Here is a 23579-nt window from a genome sequence, read left to right as displayed (position 1 = left end):
CTTAATCGCGATAGCAACTAGTTGTGATTCGCGACCCGAACCAGCAGCGGGGGCTGACTGCGGGTGTGGTAGGACGAGGTAGTGGGCCCTATACGTCCTAGGCCAAAATACCACATGCCCTAAAGCAGCCCTGACAAGGCGAGCCAGTGCCGCCTTTAAATAAGCGCTTAGCCCAAATCGCTCTCCTCCCGTTATCCTTCCTTCCTTCCTTCCTTCTGCGGTTGTTCGTCCATCTAAATATGGAAGCTGTTCTTCAATGTCAGCTTCTTTCACCGAACAGCCTAGATAAGCCGTGTAGTGTCGGTAGTGGTTGTTTCAACCGGCTAAGAATTACACTACGGACTACCTGTTTCAGTGGTAAAAATCTACCATACAGGGAACCCCAATTCCATAGTGTCATGCGACCCGTGCTATGGGTAAAATTGTTGAGGGGGTTTAAAACATTCTCAATGGCGAACGGAGCCTGGGAAGTGTCAGGCGAACTCCCCAGTATGCTGCATTACGCAGCGGAACGTTCACTCTACACACCGATTTTTTTCACTGATGATCCACTTAATTTTGCCGAATTTTTGTTGGCTGGGGGTTTGCAGAGACTCTCGGCTGATGGTAGTTCGGTGAAGTTTTGTTGAGTCTCGATTATCAAATTTCGATGTGTACAGATGAACCTGCCCAGAGGCCGCGTGGTATCCGGCCTAGAATTGAGCCACTGGAGTCCTGCTGCCATGTCGTAGGAGGCGACTGAAAGTAGGAGACCCAAAGTCAAGGTGTAGTTCCGTGCCGAGGACTTAATGATTGGAGGGTCTAAAATATGCCAGTCGCGCACGGAGCATTTTGGGTTTTGCCCTTGCTGTGTTATGCGAATCTCTGACACAGTGGACCATTATTTTCTTCGCAAATCGTGGGAATCAAATGATCATGTCCCATTTAAACCTGATATGGCTCGCTAAATGCGTTAACATCCCAACTCGCTTGGTGTCCTCTAGTTGTTGTGCAATTTGTGTTGGAGATGAAATGTACAGTTCTCTAATCAACAATGGTTAGAATAGCACAAGTCAATCTCCAACATAAACGTACAGCAACTATGAATTTATCTCGACTCATGCAGGAAGGTAAAGCTTCCATAGCATTGGTTCAAGAACCGTATTTCCATAAAGGAAACTTCTATTTTGGAAAGTTACTTAACACTGCCTTCATTGCTTACAACAAGACAGGCATGACTAACCCACGTGAAATGCCTCGTGCTTGCATTCTTGCAAATAAGGCTATTGACGCGTGTCTCATATCGGAGCTCACAACTCGCGATATCTGTGTTGTCACAGTTACATTGACTGTCGGAAACGTAGACAAAAAATATATATATTGTTCAGCATACCTACCGCATAACGAATCATCTCCTTCTGATGATTTCAAAATTTGGGGCAGCTCAAACATCAATCTGAGAGGCTCTGAACTGATGGAGTACATAAGTAGTACAAATCTCCATATTCTGAATGTGGGAAACCGACCAACTTTTGCGAGGTCTGGGAGGGAGGAGGTGTTAGACATAACACCTTACTCTGATAGAATTTTGCATGAACTGGGAAATTGGCAGGTTCCAAATGAAACTGAACCGTCTCTATCCGATCATAAATATATATTTTTCGATCATTTTGATGTCACCTTCAATGTGGTGACATATCGTAATCCTAAATCTACAAACTGGGACCTCTTTTTGGAAAACTTGGCGACTAAATTTCATGGATATTTTCCAACAATTAGTCAATTAGACGACTTAGATGACGTCGTGGATACGACAAACTCATTCATATTAGCATCCTACGAAGAAGCTTGTCCACTTCGTACTGTTAAATCGACTAGGGGAACCCCTTGGTGGAGGGCTGAGCTTGATGGAATGAAGAAAGTTATGAGAAGAGCTTTGGAACCGGCGTCAGCGTGATGACTCCAGGGCTTTCAGGTCAGCTCGTAGTGCATATAAGAAATGCCTTAGATCTGCAGAACGGGCTGGCTGGCAAAGCCTATGCACTAATGTCTCTAGTCTGAACGAGGCTAGCAGATTAAATAAAATTCTCTCCAAATCGAATGATTTTCAGATGAACTCCTTGAAAACCAGAGATGGTGTTTATGTGACAGACGAAAAAGATGTTCTTAATTGTCTCTTCGACACACACTTTCCAGGTTGTATCGATCCGGAGTTGATCAATGTTCACAGATCTCATTCTGGTGATTCGGACTCGTGGGCGTTAGCACGCACATTGGTTTCCACTGAATCGGTCAAGTGGGCAGTTGACAGCTTTGCTCCATACAAATCACCCGGAAAAGATGGAATACTTCCCGTGCTACTGCAAAAGGGATTTGATATTCTTAAACATGTCTTGAAAAAGATTTTGCTTTTCAGTCTTGCTACCGGGTATATCCCGAAAGCATGGCGAGAAATAACTGTTAGATTTTGTTCCCAAAGGGGGGCGCTCAAGCTATGAAGAAGCCAAGAGTTTTAGGCCTATCAGCTTAAGTTCTTTTCTTCTGAAAGCTTTGGAACGGATAATCGATCATCACATCAGGAACGTTAGTTTAGTTGAATATCCACTGCACAAAATGCAACATGCATATCAGTGTGGGAAATCCACGATCACTCTGCTTCACGATGTTGTTTACAACATTGAGAAAGCCTTCTCGCTCAAGCAATCTAGCTTGGGTGTATTCCTAGATATTGAGGGTGCTTTTGACAATGTGTCCTTCCAGTCTATTCTGGAAGCGACGCGCGGTCATGGGATACCTGTATGTATCTCGGGTTGGATAAACGCAATGCTTAGTAACCGCATACTTTGCTCGTCACTGCGACAGACTGAGATACGGAAGTTGAGTATTTGCGGTTGTCCTCAGGGCGGCGTTCTGTCACCTTTGTTATGGAACTTGGTAGCTGACGGCTTGTTGAAGAAACTCAATGAGCTTGGATTTCCAACCTACGGGTTTGCTGACGATTACCAAATACTAATTACTGGATTTTGCATCGGAACAATCTTTGACTTGATGCAACAGGCATTAAGAGCTGTCGAACAGTGGTGTCGACAAGTTAAACTATCAGTTAACCCAAGCAAAACTTCAATGGTTCTTTTCACGAAGAAGCGAATAACAACCGGGGTTCGTCCCTTGCAGTTCTTTGATTCTGAGCTGCTGTGTGCAGATCAAGTCAAATACGTTGGAGTCATATTGGATTCCAAACTGAATTGGTCTGCTCACATTGAGTTCAGAGTCAAGAAAGCGTGCATGGCCTTCGGGCAGTGCAGACGAACTTTTGGAAAGACCTGGGGTCTCAAACCTAAATACATCTATTGGATTTACACGACAATTGTACGTCCAATACTGTCATACGGATGCCTTGTGTGGTGGCAGAGGGGAGAGGTGGTCACAGTCCAGTCAAAGCTAAACCATCTGCAAAGAATGGCGCTCATGGCGTTGACTGGTGCTTTCACCACGACTCCGACTGCTGCTCTTGAGGCACTTCTAAATATCAAACCATTACACATACACTTAAAACAAGAAGCACTATCATGTGCATACAGACTGCAGGTTACTGGGCTTTGGAACAGTAATCATGTTGATCTTGCTACCAGTCACACGCGATTGTGGTCACAAATGGTTACATGGGGTGAAGATATTCTTGCTCCCAGCGATATTACACTCACTTGTAGTTTTCCTTACAGGACATTCCATGTTAAGATTCCCTCTCGAGAGGAGTGGTTGTCTGGCTTTATGGAAAGACAACAACAAACGCAAGTGGTTTGTTACACTGACGGTTCTCTGATGGAGGGACGTGCTGGTGCTGGTGTCTACTGTCGTGAAATGAGACTGGAACAATCTCACTCACTAGGTAGATACTGTACTGTATTCCAAGCAGAAATCTTTGCGATTATGTGCGGGGTGCAATCGGCCCTTCAACTGAGTTTGTCCGGCAGAGTTATAAACTTCTGCTCCGATAGTCAGGCTGCAATCAAGGCCCTTAGCTCAGACAAATCCCGGTCCAAGCTAGTGATCGCGTGCCGAACCCAAATCGAAGAACTAAGCATTGTCAACACTATCTACCTTGTCTGGGTGCCCGGACATTGCGGTATTACTGGAAATGAATGGGCTGACGAATTGGCCAGGGCAGGTTCAGCGATTGACTTCGTTGGTCCTGAGCCCGCGCTGCCAATTTCGACAAGTTGGATAAGGGAAAAAATACGGTCCTGGGCTTCGTCCGAGCACCGCAATTATTGGAGAAATCTACAAACGTGTCGCCAAACAAAGGCGTTTCTAGAACAACCATGCCCAGTGATTTCGAAAAATCTCTTACATTTTTCGAAGCTCCACTGCGGCATGCTGACCAGGGCTTTAACCGGCCACTGCAAACTCAATTATCACATGGCAACTATTCAGCGCGCTGAGTCTTTTTCATGTGATCTTTGTGAATCCGACTACGGAACCTCATATCATCTGATATGCAACTGCCCAGCGCTAGCGCAATTGCGATTACGAGTCTTCAGCCGTCCTTATATAGACGAAACCATGTTTGGTCGACTGAAACTCAGAGACATACTAAAGTTTCTTATCCAATGTGGTAAAGAGCTTTAGGCTTATTCGCAGGCAAGTTGAACTACTTGTGAGTTTAACTTACCTGTTGTTTATTTTTTGTTTTGTGCTGTTATTTTTCCCACCCTTCCAAGTCTACTTCCCCACACCTCCTTGTCCTTTCCTTCCGCTCAGGAAATGATGAAAACACACGGCAAGGCACAAATCCCCGACTATGTACGGGGAACGTGCCATTTGAGCCAATATATTCTGATTCCTGATTGATGTAACATCTACCCTTGCCGAGCAGTATCCTAATCAACGGAATGGTAATGGGTTGGTGCTGGAAGATGCTGCCGGAGCTACGATGGCTGGAGCACCAATTCCAGCTCCACAGACGAATGAAAAACGAGCACTTCGACACAAAAATCTTATAAATCGTCCACAAAGATTTGACGATAATTTTATCTACCATGTATTCCAATAACTTCACTATGTACAGACGACTTGCAAATTTTAGAAAATTTAGCCTACTTCGGTTATAAGGTTTCGTTTTATACCTATGTTAAAAGAACACAAAAGAGGACACCTTATAGAAATATATTAATGGGACAAAATACACGTTTCCTTCTGAACCGTAGTCTGACAGATACGAAATAGTAACATGGATATGACACTTGCTGCACGCTATGTTTTTCGTTCCGTTACCAGCCCTTCGCTATCAATGTCGTATATACAGGTCTGGCGAAGATGGCACTTTGGCATTCCTAAGATGAATCATACATGAGTGGTGTGAGTGATCACAGTATAAATCGACTTGCTTTCGTCATAGTGGTCGTTCCGCTCCCATTGAATCGTGTGACCGCTATGACGTCGACCCGTTGTGCTTCTGGATTGTTTACATATTTTTGGTTGCCAACACTAGCAAACCGTGTGTTCTGCCACACCTATATATACCTCATTGCTTCGCATACCAGTAGATAATTATCCTCACGGACTGTAATTTATCCTGAGATTGTAATCGTATGTTTCCTTTCTTATACTCAACACTGTGTTATGGACAAGGTGCAGAAATGACATTGAGATACCAACAGAAAAAAATCAATGCACTGAACCAAATGCTAAACATATAATACGAAAACCGCGAGGGTTAGGAATTTTTATGTGCACTATAATTTCGCGGTAAAGAAATAGTGGTAAAATAAACGTGTAGTTAATTGTGTATTTATATGAAAAGGAGTTTAAGATAGCAGAGAACTGGAATAATCATGAAAAGCGTTTAGTGATGGGCATTTTGAGAAATAAAATCGATTTTGGTGCATCGATTTTTTTTAAATTAATATAAGTCAATGCTGTGTTACTATGTTTTAAATGCCGCAAGGTTCTACTGTATCGATTTTGTTGGCTATTTTCGGCAAATTTGAGACTAAGAGAAACGAAAGCAATGAAATTGAAAGACGGATAGGTATTCTAGAGCGAATCAGTTATAAACTTAGAACGGAAAACTAGAACTAGGCAGGCTCATATGGGCATGATCGAAAGGAAATGTGAAGAATTCTTTGCCTTCTTTTTTTTATTTGGATTATAGAGGTTTTAACCTTATGGTCATTCGCCTCTTTTCGGGTTAGAAAAATCTCTTTAGAAAAATTTCTAACCCTATTGTGCGGGGTTGGGAATCGAACCCAGGTGAGCTGCGTACCAGGCAATCGATTTACCAACTACGCTATGCCCGTCCCCTGAATCTTTGCCTTCTGTAGTTCAATCACAATAGGATCGGTGCGACACCGATAGCTTGGTGTCGATTGAATGCATACGTCACGGCTTGATGCTAGCAGAAAGGGAGGAGAATGATCGCATGGTCGTTCTAGGAGAGGATTTGTGAAGAATTTTTTGCCGGCGTCGGCGGTAAAACATGATGATGAGTTATGTTCTACCATAGACCATGCGGTAGACTTGGGTGCAACGCCCAACTCCTACTCTGCAGAAGGCAACTAATTCTTCACATTTCCTTTCGATCATGCCCATATGAGCCTGCCTAGTTCTAGTTTTCCGTTCTATGTTTATAACTGATTCGCTCTAGAATACCTATCCGTCTTTCAATTTCATTGCTTTCGTTTCTCTTAGTCTCAAATTTGCCGAAAATAGCCAACAAAATCGATACAATAAGTCAATGCTGTCAAACATCGAACCGGGAAAGATCGGGTAAAAAAACCGATATTTCGAAATAAAAGATAGATTGTAAAAAAAATCATACATTTTGAATGAGAATTTAGAAAGAAAAATCGATTATACCAGATCGATTTTTTCATGTCAACAAAATCGATGCCATCAAAAAGAGGCCGAAATATTGGATACACACGAAAAAAATCCAAGCGTAAATTCTATTTGCTTCAAACAACTTAAAATCCATATGATGAAGAAATACTAATGTTATTACGTGCACATATACCTTCTATGTGTCGACTGTATAAACTATGTATGCGCAGAATCGGCTTTTATGTGCCTTATATTTATGAAATGTGAATGTAAGATTATTAAGTCTTGTAAATATTAGGTTTATTTGCCAGCAAATAGTGTCTATCTGCCTCCGCTAATTGCAAAAATCTATGTGTAAAATCAATAGGCATAACATTTAAATATTTTTAAACATTTAAAGATCGATTTTGGAAAAAATTGCATCGACATCGCCCATTTCTAACAGTGTTATATGCTGCATATGGCAAGTTTCACATAAAAAAAACTTTTTTCTATGTTATTGTTTGGCCTAGAATGCAAAAATCGTAAAACAAAGAGTAGAGAAGGGAAAAGATGTAATAATTAAGGTAGATTAATGAAAATAAAATAAATAAATATAAATAATTATTGATTGACAGTCTTCTATTATCACGTATTCATAGCTTCTTCAATAAAGCTGAAGCAACTTTGTTGCTTGAAGGAGAAACGCTTAAAAAAAGAAGAACTTGTTTTAGATAATATAGTGGATCCTTGAGAATGAAAAAAATAATATTCGTTTTGAATCATCTCACAAAACATTTTTCGAAAAAAAAAAGAGATGTTAGATGATAGTCTACTCTTTATCGACACTCAGAGATAAACGCAAACCGAGCGTTTGAGGAACGAGCCGGAAACTGAAGAAAAAAAATCACGCTAGCGAGAGAGCGGGACATTAATTCATTCTATGAAGTTTGAGGCGAACAGTCTGCCGAAGAAAAAAAGCGTTTCACTCTAAATTATTGAATAGGGTAAGGTGGGGCAAATCCGACCGTTTGGGTAAACCCGACCCCCCTCTGTTATCGAAAATAGGAAGCTTTACGCGAACTAATATCAATGTTGTCGTGTAGAGCATCGAAAATAATCATAATGGTGGCATGACAGCATTTTATTAGTCTACATTGAGATGCTCAAACGACAATAAGTGTGTTTTTACAACTTTTGATTAGATTTTTGTGCATCATTGACTTCAAGATATTTCTGATTGTTAAAGTGATAGTATAAAAAATGTAAGTGGATTTAAATTCTTTGATTTAAGTCCTACAAAGTGCATAGATGAATTTAGGCCAACTTTTTTCATAATTTTTTTTAATCGCGTCGTATTGAAAAATGACGCGGTGGGGCAAATCCGACCTCCAAATAGTGGGGTAAATCCGACTGGTTTTTTGCTAAGAAAATGTTTATTTATCAATTTGAAAAATATTTTTATTATTATTATTTATTATTTTTTCGCACAATGGTTTATAATTACAAACGAAAAACACAAAAACGTGATAAATATAGTATTTGTCGAGTAATTGCTCCTATGCAAATGGGAATATCTTTTCGTGCTACTGCTCGTGATTTTGACATTCCAAGATTGACATTGAATTCCATTTTCTTCATGTTACAATTGAATAACATAATTTATCATTCAAAAACCATAAAATTTGGGTAATAGATGTACTAAATCAACCAAAAACATAGGTGGTCGGGTTTACCCCACCATTTTTGGAAACAGCAAAAATGAACTTTTTCGTAAAACGCTTTTATCTTCAATTTTTCTAAAGATGCAAATAAAATGCTATTTATAGAAAGTTGCCCAGAAGTATAACCTTTAAATTGTTATATAAAACGACTTGATCCGATGCAAAATGAGCATTTTACAGCCAAAACCATTTACTAGGTCGGATTTGCCCCACTTTACCCTAATAATTTTATGGAATACGACAGTCTCCAAAAAGTAGAACTACTAGTTTTAACAGCGATTCCGAACATGGGGTTTTTTGCATATCGATTTTAAATGTTTCATATCGATTATTTTTCAGTGTAGGAGTTGATGAAGAATTTTTTGCATAATTTCATTCAAAAATTTGGTTATTTTGTGAACATCACTCCTACAAGTTTGACCCTTTTCAAAAGACAGTCTAGATCATTTTTGGAAAAACAAAGTATGGCTTTTTGTGACAAAGTCTTCATGTACAGAAAGTTTCATTAAAAACTGAGAGGGTGCTGCTATCGCTGAATACGATTTAGCGCGAAATTCGCCAATTGTGTTTTTTTCTGAAAAGTTCCTTTGCGGCGTTCACGACATCTTAGAAACCATATTACTAAAATTTTCACCAGTTGTTTCTAATTATTTAAATTTTTTCGACCGGAAAACTCAATTTGGCTGCGCATGAAAAACAAGTTGGGCTATAATAGGTTAACAAAAATATCTCAAATCTCAAAAACTCAACGTAGCGCAACGCATAAGGCTTCAAAAATTCAATCAGAGAATTCGAGCTATCCTGAAGAAACATTATATTTCCAAAGCAAAAACGAAGAAAACAAATTAGTAAGTGAGATTTCTGAAACAAAATTCTCTTCATACCACCTGTCTTCTAACGGATCTGAGAAGTTTATATCTCGACTCGACAATGAAGCAATGATTTTATAGCTGGTAGGGTTCTTCCACATATTTCTTAGATACTCCTGTAGTTTTTTATTGTTTGCTGTTGTGAAGAAAGGTCAATCTCACAATACGACTGAGGGCCACAAACTGAACATTATTCGCACTGCTAGCAGTTTTAATTATGTCTGTGACATGTGCAATAAAGTGATCAGACGTCCCGGATTAAACGGTCCCGGCTGATTTGTCCCGCATGGTTAGACGTATCATTCTTGTACATCGCACTCATAAAAGGAATTTAGTGTTAGTATTTAATCTCCGATTAACGAGGGGGAATCACAACTTGAGCCAATTCTGATTTCGGCAGTAGATACCTTTGTCGATCACTGGTATAAGTCAGCTCTTTGTCAAATATTTCTCAATCCAACAAAAGCTGTGCAATTGTAGAGGGGCACGTGTCACTAATTGATCACGATTGCATCGCGTCACTTTACGGTAACACAGCAATCAGTACAAGTCGAGTGTACCTTCGTGACAAACGGTTTTGAGCCGAGTAGTATTCTCTTCACCTGATTCAGTTGCATCTAGTTTATCGACCACATTAAGGGGGTCTTCTATTCTCATGGTTTAAAAAAAAAATGATTTTTTTTTTCATTGTTTATCTTCAATCTATATGTATCTGAGAATACGCCACAGAAAGGATTTGGTGAAAATCATGTTTCTGGGAACCGAAAGGTACCCATTTCCGGCCGTTTCTGAGATACAAAGCGCGGCGGCACCACGATGGCGTTTGTCTATGGAAAAATCATTGTTTAAAGAATTTTTTACGGTTTATGTATATGTGAGCGTCTGTCGTTACATAACTTTTACAAATTATAAAATAAAAGAAATCCCTCTCGTCTAAATATAGCCAACGTGACTATGATTATAAAAAATATGAGTTTTCTGATTACAGATTACCCAATTTGCCAAAACTTTACTTAAGCGGGACTCATGCAGTTTCAACATCAATGTCATTAATGAATTTTCATGGTCGCGAGTGATTTTTTTTTTCGGCTTCAAAAGTAAAATTGAAAAGTCAAAACTTGTATCTTCAAAATAAAGAAAAAACGTTTCAAAATCCATTCAGTAGATGCTTTACAATATATTCCCAAAAATGTGCTCAATTTTAAGCCTAGCTAGTAGAAGACCCCCTTAACTACCATTTGACGCTTCGTGGGTGTTCGTTTAGTCGATGTCAGAATTTTACTCTATCCTAGTTATGTTATCAACATCTGGATAACAGTTTACAAACGCAAACATCACTATTAATGTACTATGCCATCGGTATAACACATAAAAGCCCAATCATATTCGAACATCAGCTTCAGTTTACGTACCATGTTCTACCTAACATTGCTACTTTCGAATCTGCTGGTACTGGAATCGTTTAACTTCGTGGACTGTGGTACCATGAAGATTCAGTTGGAACGGTTCGAGCAACCGATTGGATTCCGCTTAGCTAATTATTCCGGAATTCGAGTACGCAAGCTCAATCGAACCACCTGGATAATGGACGGAGAGGGCGAAACTTTCGTAGACTTCTCCGACGAGTATCAGCTATCGTTGACGGCGGCGCATAGCCGGTTAGGCAATAACCAGTGGAACGAGTATCCCCTGAAGATCTCCAAGGACAAGATGTGCAGCATACTAAACGGACCGTACAAGGAATATCAGTCGTACTTCACGGAATACACCAATTTGCCACGTGTTGGGAAGGATTGGTTATGTCCCTTTCCAAAAGAACGTTACTGGGTGCGAAACTTTGCTCCCGATGGAGACTGGATACCGATCGTGGTTCCAGCCGGATATTGGAGGCTAACAGCTTCGATATTTGATGCCAGTGAGGAAGCTGTACTTCAGTTTATTGTGTTTATGAGAATATATATGGAGAATGTTGGTTCAAACTAAGGATGTAGTCAGCCATAGGGCCCGAACAACTTGATCGGCATACACTCGGCAGCATTGGTTCTGTCCAGGGATACCAGGTGATTCTTTTCAATGTCTTTACAGGATATGAGTAAATGTATTCACATGTCTTCACACTTGAAATTAGTAAAATATATAGATGAATGATTTTGAAATCAAATTAAGCTATCCTGTTCCAAATATGCGCTCAGTAATTAAAAAAATTGTATGTATGGATTAAATTGAATAAATAAATTATTGGTGGAAAGAAAAACAACAAAAATATGATAGCTTTCTTTCTTGAATGATTTTTTTATTGAAATTAGAGCCAAACTAAATTGCTGGCATCCTTTTTTTACAGGAAACGAAAAATGCTTCCGCATTTCAAAATCGATAAACTTGTAATTGTAAGGTGATATTAATTTCTTAGTGTCTCATTGATTCACTTTTTCCAGAAAAATGTTAGATGCACAATTTTTCGTTTAAAGGGCATTTTTGCAATATTTTGGCGTCGAACCCACCTTTGCTATTGGTGCGCACTTTCTTTATCGTTCGTTTTAGAGTTATGGTGTCTGGTCATGTTGCTACATGCTTTTCCTACCACGACGTATTGTAATGCTTATCACATGACTCGTAATGTAATAATATAATAATAATAATAATATAATTAAATAACATTCAACCATAGGGTCTTATGATTTAACTAAATAGTTCGATCATATTTTGGTTGTTTTCGTATAGCTTTCAAATGGTTTACAATATCACCTTGATGTCAAAGAGAAAGTTACAGGAAATGTTATGGGCCTTTTGGAAAACTTATTATTGTTGATGGCGAAACGCGAATAACTTTTGAAAGGGTCGTAAGAAAACAAAAGAATAGTGTTGTTAAAACGATATTTGAAATATCTCGAGAGCTACTAAATTTCAGTTTTTTTTTGTTATTAGCATTTTGATTTAAACTTGCGTTTAAAATCATATTCAAAAAGAAAATTATATTTTTTACTGCAAGTAGTATGAATTATAAAAATATGTCGAAGGTTGTTGTTAGGAAAACTTTTTTGTTGAAAGCTTCTCCATGATCCAAATACACTGAAAAAGTTTCTTTGACGTCTTTAAAACAATAAACATTAGCTTTTCGATATTTTATGATAGGGTAACGCAAATAACTTTTAAAAAGGGCATAATCGCACGAATTAACTGTTTTTGTTGGAACAAAATTCCAAATATCTCGAAAACTATCGCATTTTGGAAGATTTATGTTAAATACATTTTGATTTAAAATAAGACTAAGAATTATATTCTGTAATCAAATTACAGTTTTGTATGTCAATTAGTATGAAATTTAAAAACATGTATAAAGTTATTGTTAGAAAAACTTTTTTATCGATAAGTTCTCCATCATACAATCACATTCAAAATATTTCTTTTCTCTTTAGGTTTTTGTTTCTAAAATATAAAAAATTAGAAAAAATGGGTTTTTTGCAATTTATAATTTTAACCTAAATTTTTGATTTTGTGAAAAATGAACAAAATTTTTTTCAGTGTATGTTTTTTTCGTACATAAATATTCATTCCCTGAAACTCGTTCTCAGAAAACTTTGCTGTATAAAATACAATAATCGAACAAAAAAAATGAAATTAATGCACGTACAAATGTTTACGTTTAGTGAAAAATTGCTCTTGTATCAAAATATTGCAATTGTCAGAGAAAATATTGGAGATTCATAAACCGAGCACAACTTCAAAGTTTCGTTCGAATCGGCGATGGTCATATTTTGTGGTCAGCCGGTTTCTCATGGAATCCCTCATTAACCCTTGTGAACACAAGCTAAAATTCCAACATTAAAGGGCAAGCCGGGTCTCTCAAGCCCGTTTAAACTCAAGCTGCTTTTTGCATTTCTCATATAGAAAGGTTATGCAATCGGTCGAGATTTCGACTTTTTAACCGAGGCCCGCAGGACCAAATCAGTTCGTCGAGATAGGAAAAAGTCTATGTGTGTGTATGTGTGTATGTATGTATGTGACAAACAATTCACCGATTTTTCTCAGAGGTGGCTGGACCGATTTGCATAAACTTAATCTCAAATGAAATGTACAGCCTTCCCATTCGTCGCTATTGATTTTTTATTGATCCGACTCTCGGTTCTGGAGTTACGGGTTGAAGAGTACGATCACACAGCAAATTCCCATATAAACTGGTACCACCATGATGTCCAAATGGTGCAATTCATAATGGTGTGCAACATTACATGGATTTGCATGTCTAGATCATTAATTAAGATCCATCGAAGTCGCTTCGACCACATTGGTCAGCTATGACGGTTCTTGGTGCCCCCGGGGAACTTGCCACGTTCCTAAGTTAAAGTCATACCTATTTCTCAGCGAATTCTTCACCGATTTTTACAAACATGGTCTCAAATGAAAGGTACAGCGTTCCCATTGGCTGCTATTGAATTTCTATCCGACTTCCGGTTCCGAAATTACAGGTTAATGAGTACGAACTAGCAGCAAATCCCGATTTCAACGTATAAGGCGATGTATGTAAAAAGGTGAAATATTTTTCCAAAAGGTGAGTATTTGGAGGATCACGTTGACCGTCGATTCTGAGCTCCATTTCGTTTGATCATGACTAATAAATGTTTCTGGGTTGGTATTAATTTCTTCTGATGCATAACCGGAATATTCAAATTCTTCTTCCCAGTCTGCATCAGATTCATCGTCGGAAGCAATATCATTCACATCTTCTTCCTCGCTTTGCAGCGATTGAAAACACGGGCAGATCGTCTTGTAGCCATTTAATTTTTTTTTGCTGGCTCTAGATCCTACAATTTGAACCATTGCGACAACTATAACACCAAGATCACAACATAAATAGACAATGGGTGAAATGAAAGTATTTACCCAAAAAAATATGACACACGTGATTATCGTATGCTATTTTTTCTTATAAAAACGCTTTTAATCCACCTAACAGTGTGATGAGACATTTCTTAAAACTTTTATCACTCTTTTCGGATATTATATCGTTTGAGAACATTTAGAACTTGATGCTTCGCGATGTTTTTGATAACACGTACTACATGGGATAGTAGCAGGACTCAGAGAATCGCTCAAATTAGCATAGGACAATATCAGTGCTAGAAATCTCAAACCAAATCAATGGTAAAGCGAAAAACTGGCCCATAAAATAGACATACAAACGAATTATTGCTAATGCTCTGTTATGAAAATATCTAAATTCCTCAATCAATGCATTGCACAGTGGTGCCACTCCATACAAAAGCTGGACAAATCGTCAAAAGTAGTTTAAAATGTCTGAAAATATCATCTAAGGGTAATTTTGGTACGCTGAACTCGATTTTGATCAAATTAGGACACTAAAGTAAAAATTAGACAGTCTAGGGTGGTCCTAAAAGTTTTTTTTTAATTTTTCAAAAGTGATTTTTTTTAACTTCTCAAAACAGATACTTCGTAAGTGAACAGAAACATTTTGATTTCCTACGGTAGTCCATAGTAACGAGTTAGCTAGAGTGGTTCCAATTTATCGAAATCTGGTGAATAAAAAATTATGTAATTTTATACATTTGTTTGCAGATCTTCAGTTCAATCCGACTAGCATCGTAGAAAAAATCATCCCTTCATAGCTCTTTAAGAGATAATCCTCATGCATTGGTACATTATGAACGTATCCGTTTAGAATAGTTATACAAGATAGCATATCTTAAGGTGTTTGATAGAATGCCTTAAATTTTTGTTTTATTGATTTATTTATTTATAGTTATCGCCAAAGCTTTTAAAAGATTACAGGTTTATTTGATTTTGATGAAGATCCCAAATCATACCCTACTATGCTCTATTCACAGTTGCTCATACGATGCATACTGCAGATAAGCCGATCAATATTTTTCCATTGATTTTCAATTCTTTGTGGATACTGACTTGGTTATTCGAACGAATTCGGATTCCTGAGCATACTTTGGAATGTATGTGTATATTTTGAAATAGACGCGTGAGCGTTTTTGCATGAAATTCGTCAATTTGGAAGTGAGTTATTGAGGGAGATTTTGAATTTGATTGTTGATTGTGATAGATTCAATAGGGAGTTTGCACTTGAAAATAAATGTTGCATTACTGGGCAATAACTAAAAATCGGGTAAAAAAGAACACTTCCCACACACCTTACATCGGTCACCAGTAAAGCTAACGACCAATACCTACCAAAAAGATAGGATCCATGGAAAGATATAATAATAGTTGCAGTTAGTTTGCCTCATTTGCTTGTATTTATTTGAATTTTTCTTTACTGCAGATAACTGTGAATATATAGAAACACGAGTCATAGTTGCAAGACGATCAACGCATACTTATATTTGTATCAAGGAAATCGCCCTTAATCCTGAATTTACAAGTAGCGTTCAGAAAAAGAAATCCACGGGTGAAGTTTTGCATTATTAACTTCATGAAATGAAAAAACACCTTGCGTCTCCATGAAAAAAACTAATTTTACAAATGTCCAAATATGAACTTTCGGAGCATGATGACACTATGAGTTTTGAAAACTAGATAAAATTCTACGTTAGTTGTACTAGATGAGATCCTTCAACACGCTTTTACCGATAAAGAAATGACACTCTGAATGTAAATACGTCCGCGTTAAACAACATGGTTATATTGATTTTGTTGGTTACTTTTTAAATACTCATTATATCTGTCGCAACTTTTCAAGTTGCTACGCACCTACTATTCAACAACATTGGTTCGTGCTGGTATAACCCTCTCTTTAGGTATGCCTCTGCGCCAAAGACATTTTCTACACCCGGTGACCGATCAAGGGATCGATCGAATTAACAGGTTACGCAAGGACAGGCAGAGAAAGGAACAAAAGACATTAGCGAATTGTTATACGAAGTTAGTTCTTATACGAAAAATATTTAAAATAGCGAGAATTTGTAATTTCCTATCAACTACGGTAATTATTATCTACTGAAATACTTATATTAATATGGTTATCTTAAAATACTTAAAATTACTTACTATTTCTATCTTATTACTATCTTATTATAACATCAGTGGCTGTTAAAATATATTGCTGAACTCATACGGTTAGAACAAAGGCAGTAATTGCAATCGAAGCCAAGAATTTGCTAGGTTTAATCCAGCAGCTGAAATACAAAAAGAAGAACAGAATTAAAACGTAAAAGGGACTAAAACGTAAGTTCTTAAATTTATATTATTACAAAGAAAGGAAAACACAATTGAATTGTATAACAAAAATACCTATATTTCTCCGGCAGGGATTTTTTAACGGCTCGTCGAATAAAGCGTTTAGAAAACCAGAATCCCTCCTTTTACGTTGGAATCACAACATTTTAAAAAATCCGTTTTATCACGATCGGGGGCTTACTGAGGTATGTCGAAAGCCAATCGGATAAAAGGCTCCTGGCCAGGTGTAAGTTGTAAAGCCTGTAATGATCCAGATAACAGCCGGATGGTTTGCTGTGACGACTGTGGTTTATGGTATCACTTCAAGTGCGTGGGCGTTGATGAAGGCATCGAGGATGTGGACTGGAGTTGTGCAACATGCGAAGCTAAACGTACAGCTAACAGCGCATCCGTCATCATTACGGTACCTGTACAGGGTGGAGCGGAACCAAGGTCAGAGGAAAACCAAGTGCAAAACGAGCAACTTAAGCAGTTTCAACTAAAAATGGATCAGATGCAGAATAAATTTGAAGAACAGCAGCGGGCCTACGAGAAGCTACTTCGTGAAAAAGACCGCTTGTTGCAGAATGCTGTCAGTGATTTGCACCACCAGTTTCAGCGTCGAATGGAGAAGCGAGAGAAGCAAATACGAGAGGAGTTAGTTGTTCCATCCGGTGTTCCTCCACCTAACGCGAATTCAACGACTTTAGGAACGGAAATCCGAGCAGCGGGCGACGTGTATAAAGCGATCGAGCGGATGGAAAGACAACTTATGGAGATGGCAAGAAAGCAAGATGTCCAAACGAAGTGCCTTGAGAACCGAGTGAAAGCGATGGAAATCGGTGAATCTATCCCACCGAGGAATGATTTTGCGATCGAAGAAGAAACAGTGAACACGGCTCACGAGCTCAGCAGAAGTCAACTTGCCGCACGGCACGCAATTGCGAAAGAACTTCCTTATTTCTCAGGCTATCCGGAAGAATGGCCTCTGTTCATTGCTACTTATGAGAGTACTACCAGGATGTGCGGTTATAGTGATGAAGAAAACCTACTTCGACTTCAGAAAAGCTTAAAGGGAAAAGCTCTAGAAGTAGTGCGGAGCCGTTTGTTATATCCAGCAGGGATCGAAGGTGTCATAAACACGTTAAGGACGTTATTCGGCAGGCCGGAAGTGATTGTACACTCATTAGTATGCAAGATTCGGGAAATGCCCGCGCCGAAGACAGAGAAGCTTGGAACTCTGATCGATTTTGGCGTCGCCGTCCAGAATATGTGTGCAACGATCGTGGCTTGTGGTCTAAACGAGCATCTTTGCAACGTGGCACTCCTTCAAGAGCTCGTCGAGAGACTGCCACCAACTATTAAGCTCGATTGGGCGAGATTTCGTCATGCACTAAATGCGGTTACACTGTCGGACTTTAGCAAATGGCTTGGTACGCTCGTGGAAGCGGCATGCACAGTAACGGTTCCGTCGTCAATAAGCAGCTACGCAGGCAAACCAGAGAAACGAGGTCGAAGGGAGGAAGTGCACGTACATGTCGAGACGACTTCTAGTCCATCTCTTGTTCCAGTGGTTCCTTTCAGGACTACGCCGAAGCCAGCGTTTACTCAGTGTGTCCTTTGTCACGGAGAATGCGGAAATCTAGGCTCATGTAAAATGTTTCGGGAAATGGATATCGATGCTCGGTGGGCAGCACTGAAGCAGCACAAGTTGTGTCGTAAATGTTTGACAAAACATTTCGGAGCGTGTACGGTTAGGCAAGCTTGCGGAATGAATGGTTGTACTTACATGCATCACCAATTGTTACACGATGAGGCCAGATATCAACGACGAGAGCTTCAACAAGCATCACTTCCTCGTGGTAGTTCCGAGACATCCGTCGAAACCTGCAACACGCATTCAAGTAACGTAGGAAAGGTATTGTTTCGATACGTCCCGGTGCTCCTACGTGGACGAGGCAAGTCTGTCAGTACGTTCGCCTTTCTGGACGATTGTTCATCGGTCACACTTATGGAACACAGTTTGCTAAAAGAACTAGATATTCAAGGTGAACCGTATCCTTTGTGTCTCGATTGGACATCAGACTATCAACGGCAGGAAATGAATTCCGTTAAGCTTGGTTTGGAAATTTCGGGAATACACGACACTAAGGTGCATCAGATTCCCAAAGTTCATACTGTCCAAAGGCTGGCATTGCCAAGGCAGACCCTTGCTTTGGATGAATTGCAGCTTCGCTATCCATACTTGCATGATCTTCCGGCGGATTCATATTACAATGTCGAACCAAGAATATTGATTGGAATCGATAGTTGCCATTTGGGGCACACGTTAGACAGCAGAGAGGGGAAGAAAATCGAGCCGATTGCCACCAGAACACGCTTGGGATGGATAGTGTTTGGACCCTGCTCTGTAATACCCCAAATTAGTTACATGGCACATCATAGTTTTCATGTGTGCCAGTGTTGCGAGCGAAACGATGCTGAGCTGCATAAAACGGTTAAAGCATACTTCGCCTTGGATAGCATTGGGATCGGGCACAACATCAAGCCACTCCTATCAAAGTATGATGAGCGAGCGCAGCAGTTATTGAAATCTCTAACTCACGTTAAAGACAGAAGGTACGAGACAGGATTGCTCTGGCGCAACGATGATGTCCGACTGCCTGATAGCAAACCTATGGCTGCGAGACGGCTGAGCTGCTTGGAGAAGAGAATGCAACGAGACCCTGAAATGGCTGAATCGTTAAAGGAGAAGATTAGAGATTACGAGCGATGCGGATATATCGTGAGACTGACTGAGAAACAACTATCCAAGAAATACCCGCGTGTCTGGTATCTGCCAATTTTCCCCATAGTAAATCCCAATAAACCAGGAAAACTACGAATAGTTTGGGATGCGGCTGCGAAGGTTGCGGGAGTATCGTTGAATTCGTTTTTACTTACTGGGCTGGATTTACTTACTTCTCTGTTATCCGTGCTTCATCGCTTTCGCGAATTCAGAATTGCCATTACCGGGGATATACGGGAAATGTTCCTACAAGTGATGATGAATGAAAATGACCAACAATGTCTGAGATTTTTATGGCGAAACGGTGAGCTTGACCGTGATCCAGACGTTTATGCTATGAAGGTGATGATATTTGGGGCAACGTGTTCGCCGAGTTGCGCGCAGTATGTAAAAAACCATAATGCACAACGATTCCAGGACCGATTTCCAAGAGCAGCTGAAGCGATAGTGAAGGAACATTACGTCGATGATATGCTCACTAGTGTGGAAACGGAAGAAGAGGCGATAAAGTTGGCGAAAGAGGTCCAGTTCGTCCATGCTGAGGCTGGTTTCGAAATACGCAACTGGCTGTCAAACTCAAATCAAGTACTGCGGGAGTTGCAAGCGACACCAGGTGTAAAAAGTATGAATCTGTTGAGCGAGATGGGGACAGAAAAAGTTCTGGGCTTGTGGTGGTGTACTGTTACTGATTCATTCACCTTCAAAGTATCCCCAAGGATTAACGCGGAACTACTTAACGGTCATATTATTCCGACAAAGAGGCAGATCTTAAGCACGCTAATGATGATCTATGATCCTTTGGGATTCTTGGCAAACTTCCTGATGTTTCTGAAGATATTGCTTCAGGAAATATGGCGTAGCGGTGTGAATTGGGACGAGCCAATCAACAGTGAACAGCGGGAGAAATGGCTGACGTGGGTGCAAGTTCTTCCGAGAGTAGAGATGGTTAGGGTGCCCAGATGTTACCGGACGAGGAGTAGCATCAGTGAACGAAATTCGATTCAGCTCCATGTCTTCGTTGATGCGTCTGAGAATGGAGTTGCTACGGTATGTTATCTGCGTTTCGAAGAAGGTGGCGTCGTGGAATGTGCACTGGTCGGGGCAAAAACAAAAGTAGCTCCACTGCGATTTGTGTCAATACCCAGACTGGAACTGCAGGCAGCAGTAATCGGCGCCCGCTTGGCGAACAGCATCACGGAGTCGCACAAATTAAAACCTATGCAACGATTCTTCTGGACGGATGCGCGAGATGTTCTTTGTTGGCTAAACTCTGATCACCGGAAATATAGCCAGTTTGTAGCGGTACGAATCAGTGAGATGTTGGAGTTGACGGAGCAACATGAATGGAACTGGATCCCATCAAAATTGAACGTTGCGGACGAGGCTACAAAATGGCAAAAGTTACCGGACCTGGCTCCTACAAGTCGTTGGTTTCGTGGACTGGAATTCCTGTGGGGCCCCAAAGAGGGTTGGCCTGATAATATATCAAAATTTGGTGACACAATAGAAGAAAAACGTGTAAAAGTACTACATCACTTCGAAGAACGTGCGATATTCGAATGGGAGAAATTTTCCAGATGGAAACGGTTGCTACGTCATGTGGCTTTTGTGAAACGATTCCCAGCTAATATACGCAAGAAAATCGTCAAACAACCTGTTGAAAGCGGTCCCCTATCCCATGAGGAACTAAAAGAAGCAGAGCTGACTATACTTAAGTTCGTTCAAGATTCCGAGTTTGCCAGAGAGATTCAACACTTAAGGAAATCTAATCCATTGCCATGGAAGAACGTGTTGCCCAAAAATAGTTCATTGTACAAGCTTAGCCCAATTCTTGAGGTAGATGGGTTAGTTCACATGAAAGGTCGCATAGATGCTTGCGAATTTGTGGAAGAGTGTACGAAACGCCCGATATTGCTGCCTAAGTGCCATCCAGTTTCGGATCTTATTATCGCCAGCATTCACCAACGATACTGCCACATGAACCACCAGACGGCGCTCAACGAAATCAAGCGTCGGTTCTATATTCCGAAACTTCGTTCGGTGTATAATCGTGTTCGTAAGAGATGCCAGCTTTGCAAAATCCGCAAGGCAAAACCAGCCGTCCCTGAAATGTCCGCTCTACCACCAATGCGGTTGAAAGCCTTTTGTCGGCCATTTTCATATGTAGGCATTGATTATTTTGGGCCGATGCACGTGGCTGTTGGCAGACGTACCGAAAAACGTTGGGGTGTGTTGATTACTTGTCTCACTGTTCGAGCAATACACCTCGAAATTGCGCACACCCTCACAACAGATTCATGCATCTTGGCCATTAGGAATTTCATAGCCAGAAGAGGTTCCCCCTTGGAGATATTTAGCGATCGCGGAACGAATTTTGTTGGTGCAAGCCGTGAATTGAAACAGGCACTACAGCAGATAGATCAGGACAAGCTGATGGAACATTTCACTACAACGGATACAAAATGGTCATTCAACCCGCCAGCTTCTCCGCACTTTGGTGGCGCATGGGAACGCCTCGTTCAGTCAGTGAAGAAAGCCTTGAAACACCTACAACTCACACGCACACCTACCGATGAACTATTAAGAAACATGTTGGCAGAAATCGAACTAATTATCAATTCTAGACCGTTGACTGAATTGCCACTAGACGATGAGCTATCATCGCCGCTAACCCCGAACCATTTCCTACTCGGGTCATCAGACGGTTCTAAGCCACCGGTCACATTCGAAGACAGTAGCTACGCCCTGAAGCACAAATGGAAGATGTCGCAGGTCTACGCAAACAGGTTCTGGAAACGCTGGATAGCTGATTACCTGCCAACGTTAACGAGGAGAACAAAATGGTTTTGTCCGGCGAAGCCCATAGAAGTGGGAGACATTGTCGTGTTGGTGGACGAGACACTTCCAAGAAATTGTTGGCCGAAAGGACGAATCATCGACGCCGTCCGGTCCAAGGATGGCCAGGTTCGAAGAGCTATGGTGCAAACAGCTAGCGGAATATTGGAGAGACCAGCCATAAAACTCGCCGTGTTGGATGTTGGTGCGATTGGGAGTACCTCGGATCAATGATCGCGAAGTACTGGGGGGAGTGTCGCAACTTTTCAAGTTGCTACGCACCTACTATTCAACAACATTGGTTCGTGCTGGTATAACCCTCTCTTTAGGTATGCCTCTGCGCCAAAGACATTTTCCACACCCGGTGACCGATCAAGGGATCGATCGAATTAACAGGTTACGCAAGGACAGGCGAATAGCGAATTGTTATACGAAGTTAGTTCTTATACGAAAAATATTTAAAATAGCGAGAATTTGTAATTTCCTATCAACTACGGTAATTATTATCTACTGAAATACTTATATTAATATGGTTATCTTAAAATACTTAAAATTACTTACTATTTCTATCTTATTACTATCTTATTATAACATCAGTGGCTGTTAAAATATATTGCTGAACTCATACGGTTAGAACAAAGGCAGTAATTGCAATCGAAGCCAAGAATTTGCTAGGTTTAATCCAGCAGCTGAAATACAAAAAGAAGAACAGAATTAAAACGTAAAAGGGACTAAAACGTAAGTTCTTAAATTTATATTATTACAAAGAAAGGAAAACACAATTGAATTGTATAACAAAAATACCTATATTTCTCCGGCAGGGATTTTTTAACGGCTCGTCGAATAAAGCGTTTAGAAAACCAGAATCCCTCCTTTTACGTTGGAATCACAACAATATCTCAAATCGAAATACACCATTGAATTCCTGAGATAATTTTCCATTAGAAACGACTATATGTGTTGTTAAATTAACATTGTAGTATCTATTAAAGCGAGATGAATTAGAATGAACAAAAACTTTTTGTCACTCAAATTCTTGCAGATTTTCAAGACCTTGTGCGGTTCAATAAAATGTAGCACTTATATTTTTCAATCGATTGACTCAAAAATTTGGCGAATACAGCTCTAGATAATGTGCATTTAGAAAAAAAAATATGAAAGGTGTGAAAATTGACGATAAATTTTGGAGGTTTTGACCGGCCCGGCCCCACTGTGCATTGTGGTGGGAAAACTGAATTTTCCTAAAGGTTATATATTGTGCCTAGCCAAAAAAAGAATTTTTTTTTGAATCGATTTGAAGTTTATACTTTACTCAAATTTCCAACGCGACTGAGAACTAAGAAATAAAATCGCAGCTCCTGATATCACGCTACCTCTGACATGCGTGCATGCGTGCACGTG

The 23579-nt window shown here is 39.9% G+C and overlaps 1 protein-coding gene across 1 annotated transcript; it reads left to right on the top strand.

The window, feature by feature from the left end:
* The first annotated feature begins 16763 nt into the window (after positions 1-16763).
* Positions 16764-23072, top strand: LOC131679364 (uncharacterized). The gene is made up of 3 exons (XM_058960077.1): positions 16764-22674; positions 22776-22916; positions 23000-23072. Exon 1 carries the CDS (start codon positions 16764-16766, stop codon positions 22410-22412), a length of 5649 nt encoding a protein of 1882 aa, XP_058816060.1. The 3' UTR covers positions 22413-22674; positions 22776-22916; positions 23000-23072.
* Positions 23073-23579: the final 507 nt, after the last annotated feature.

This window comes from Topomyia yanbarensis, chromosome 2 (assembly GCF_030247195.1).
Source record: "Topomyia yanbarensis strain Yona2022 chromosome 2, ASM3024719v1, whole genome shotgun sequence".
NCBI classification, from domain to species: Eukaryota; Metazoa; Arthropoda; class Insecta; order Diptera; family Culicidae; genus Topomyia; species Topomyia yanbarensis.
Note: the sequence above shows the minus strand (reverse complement) of the source record. Positions and strands in the feature narration are given on the sequence as shown.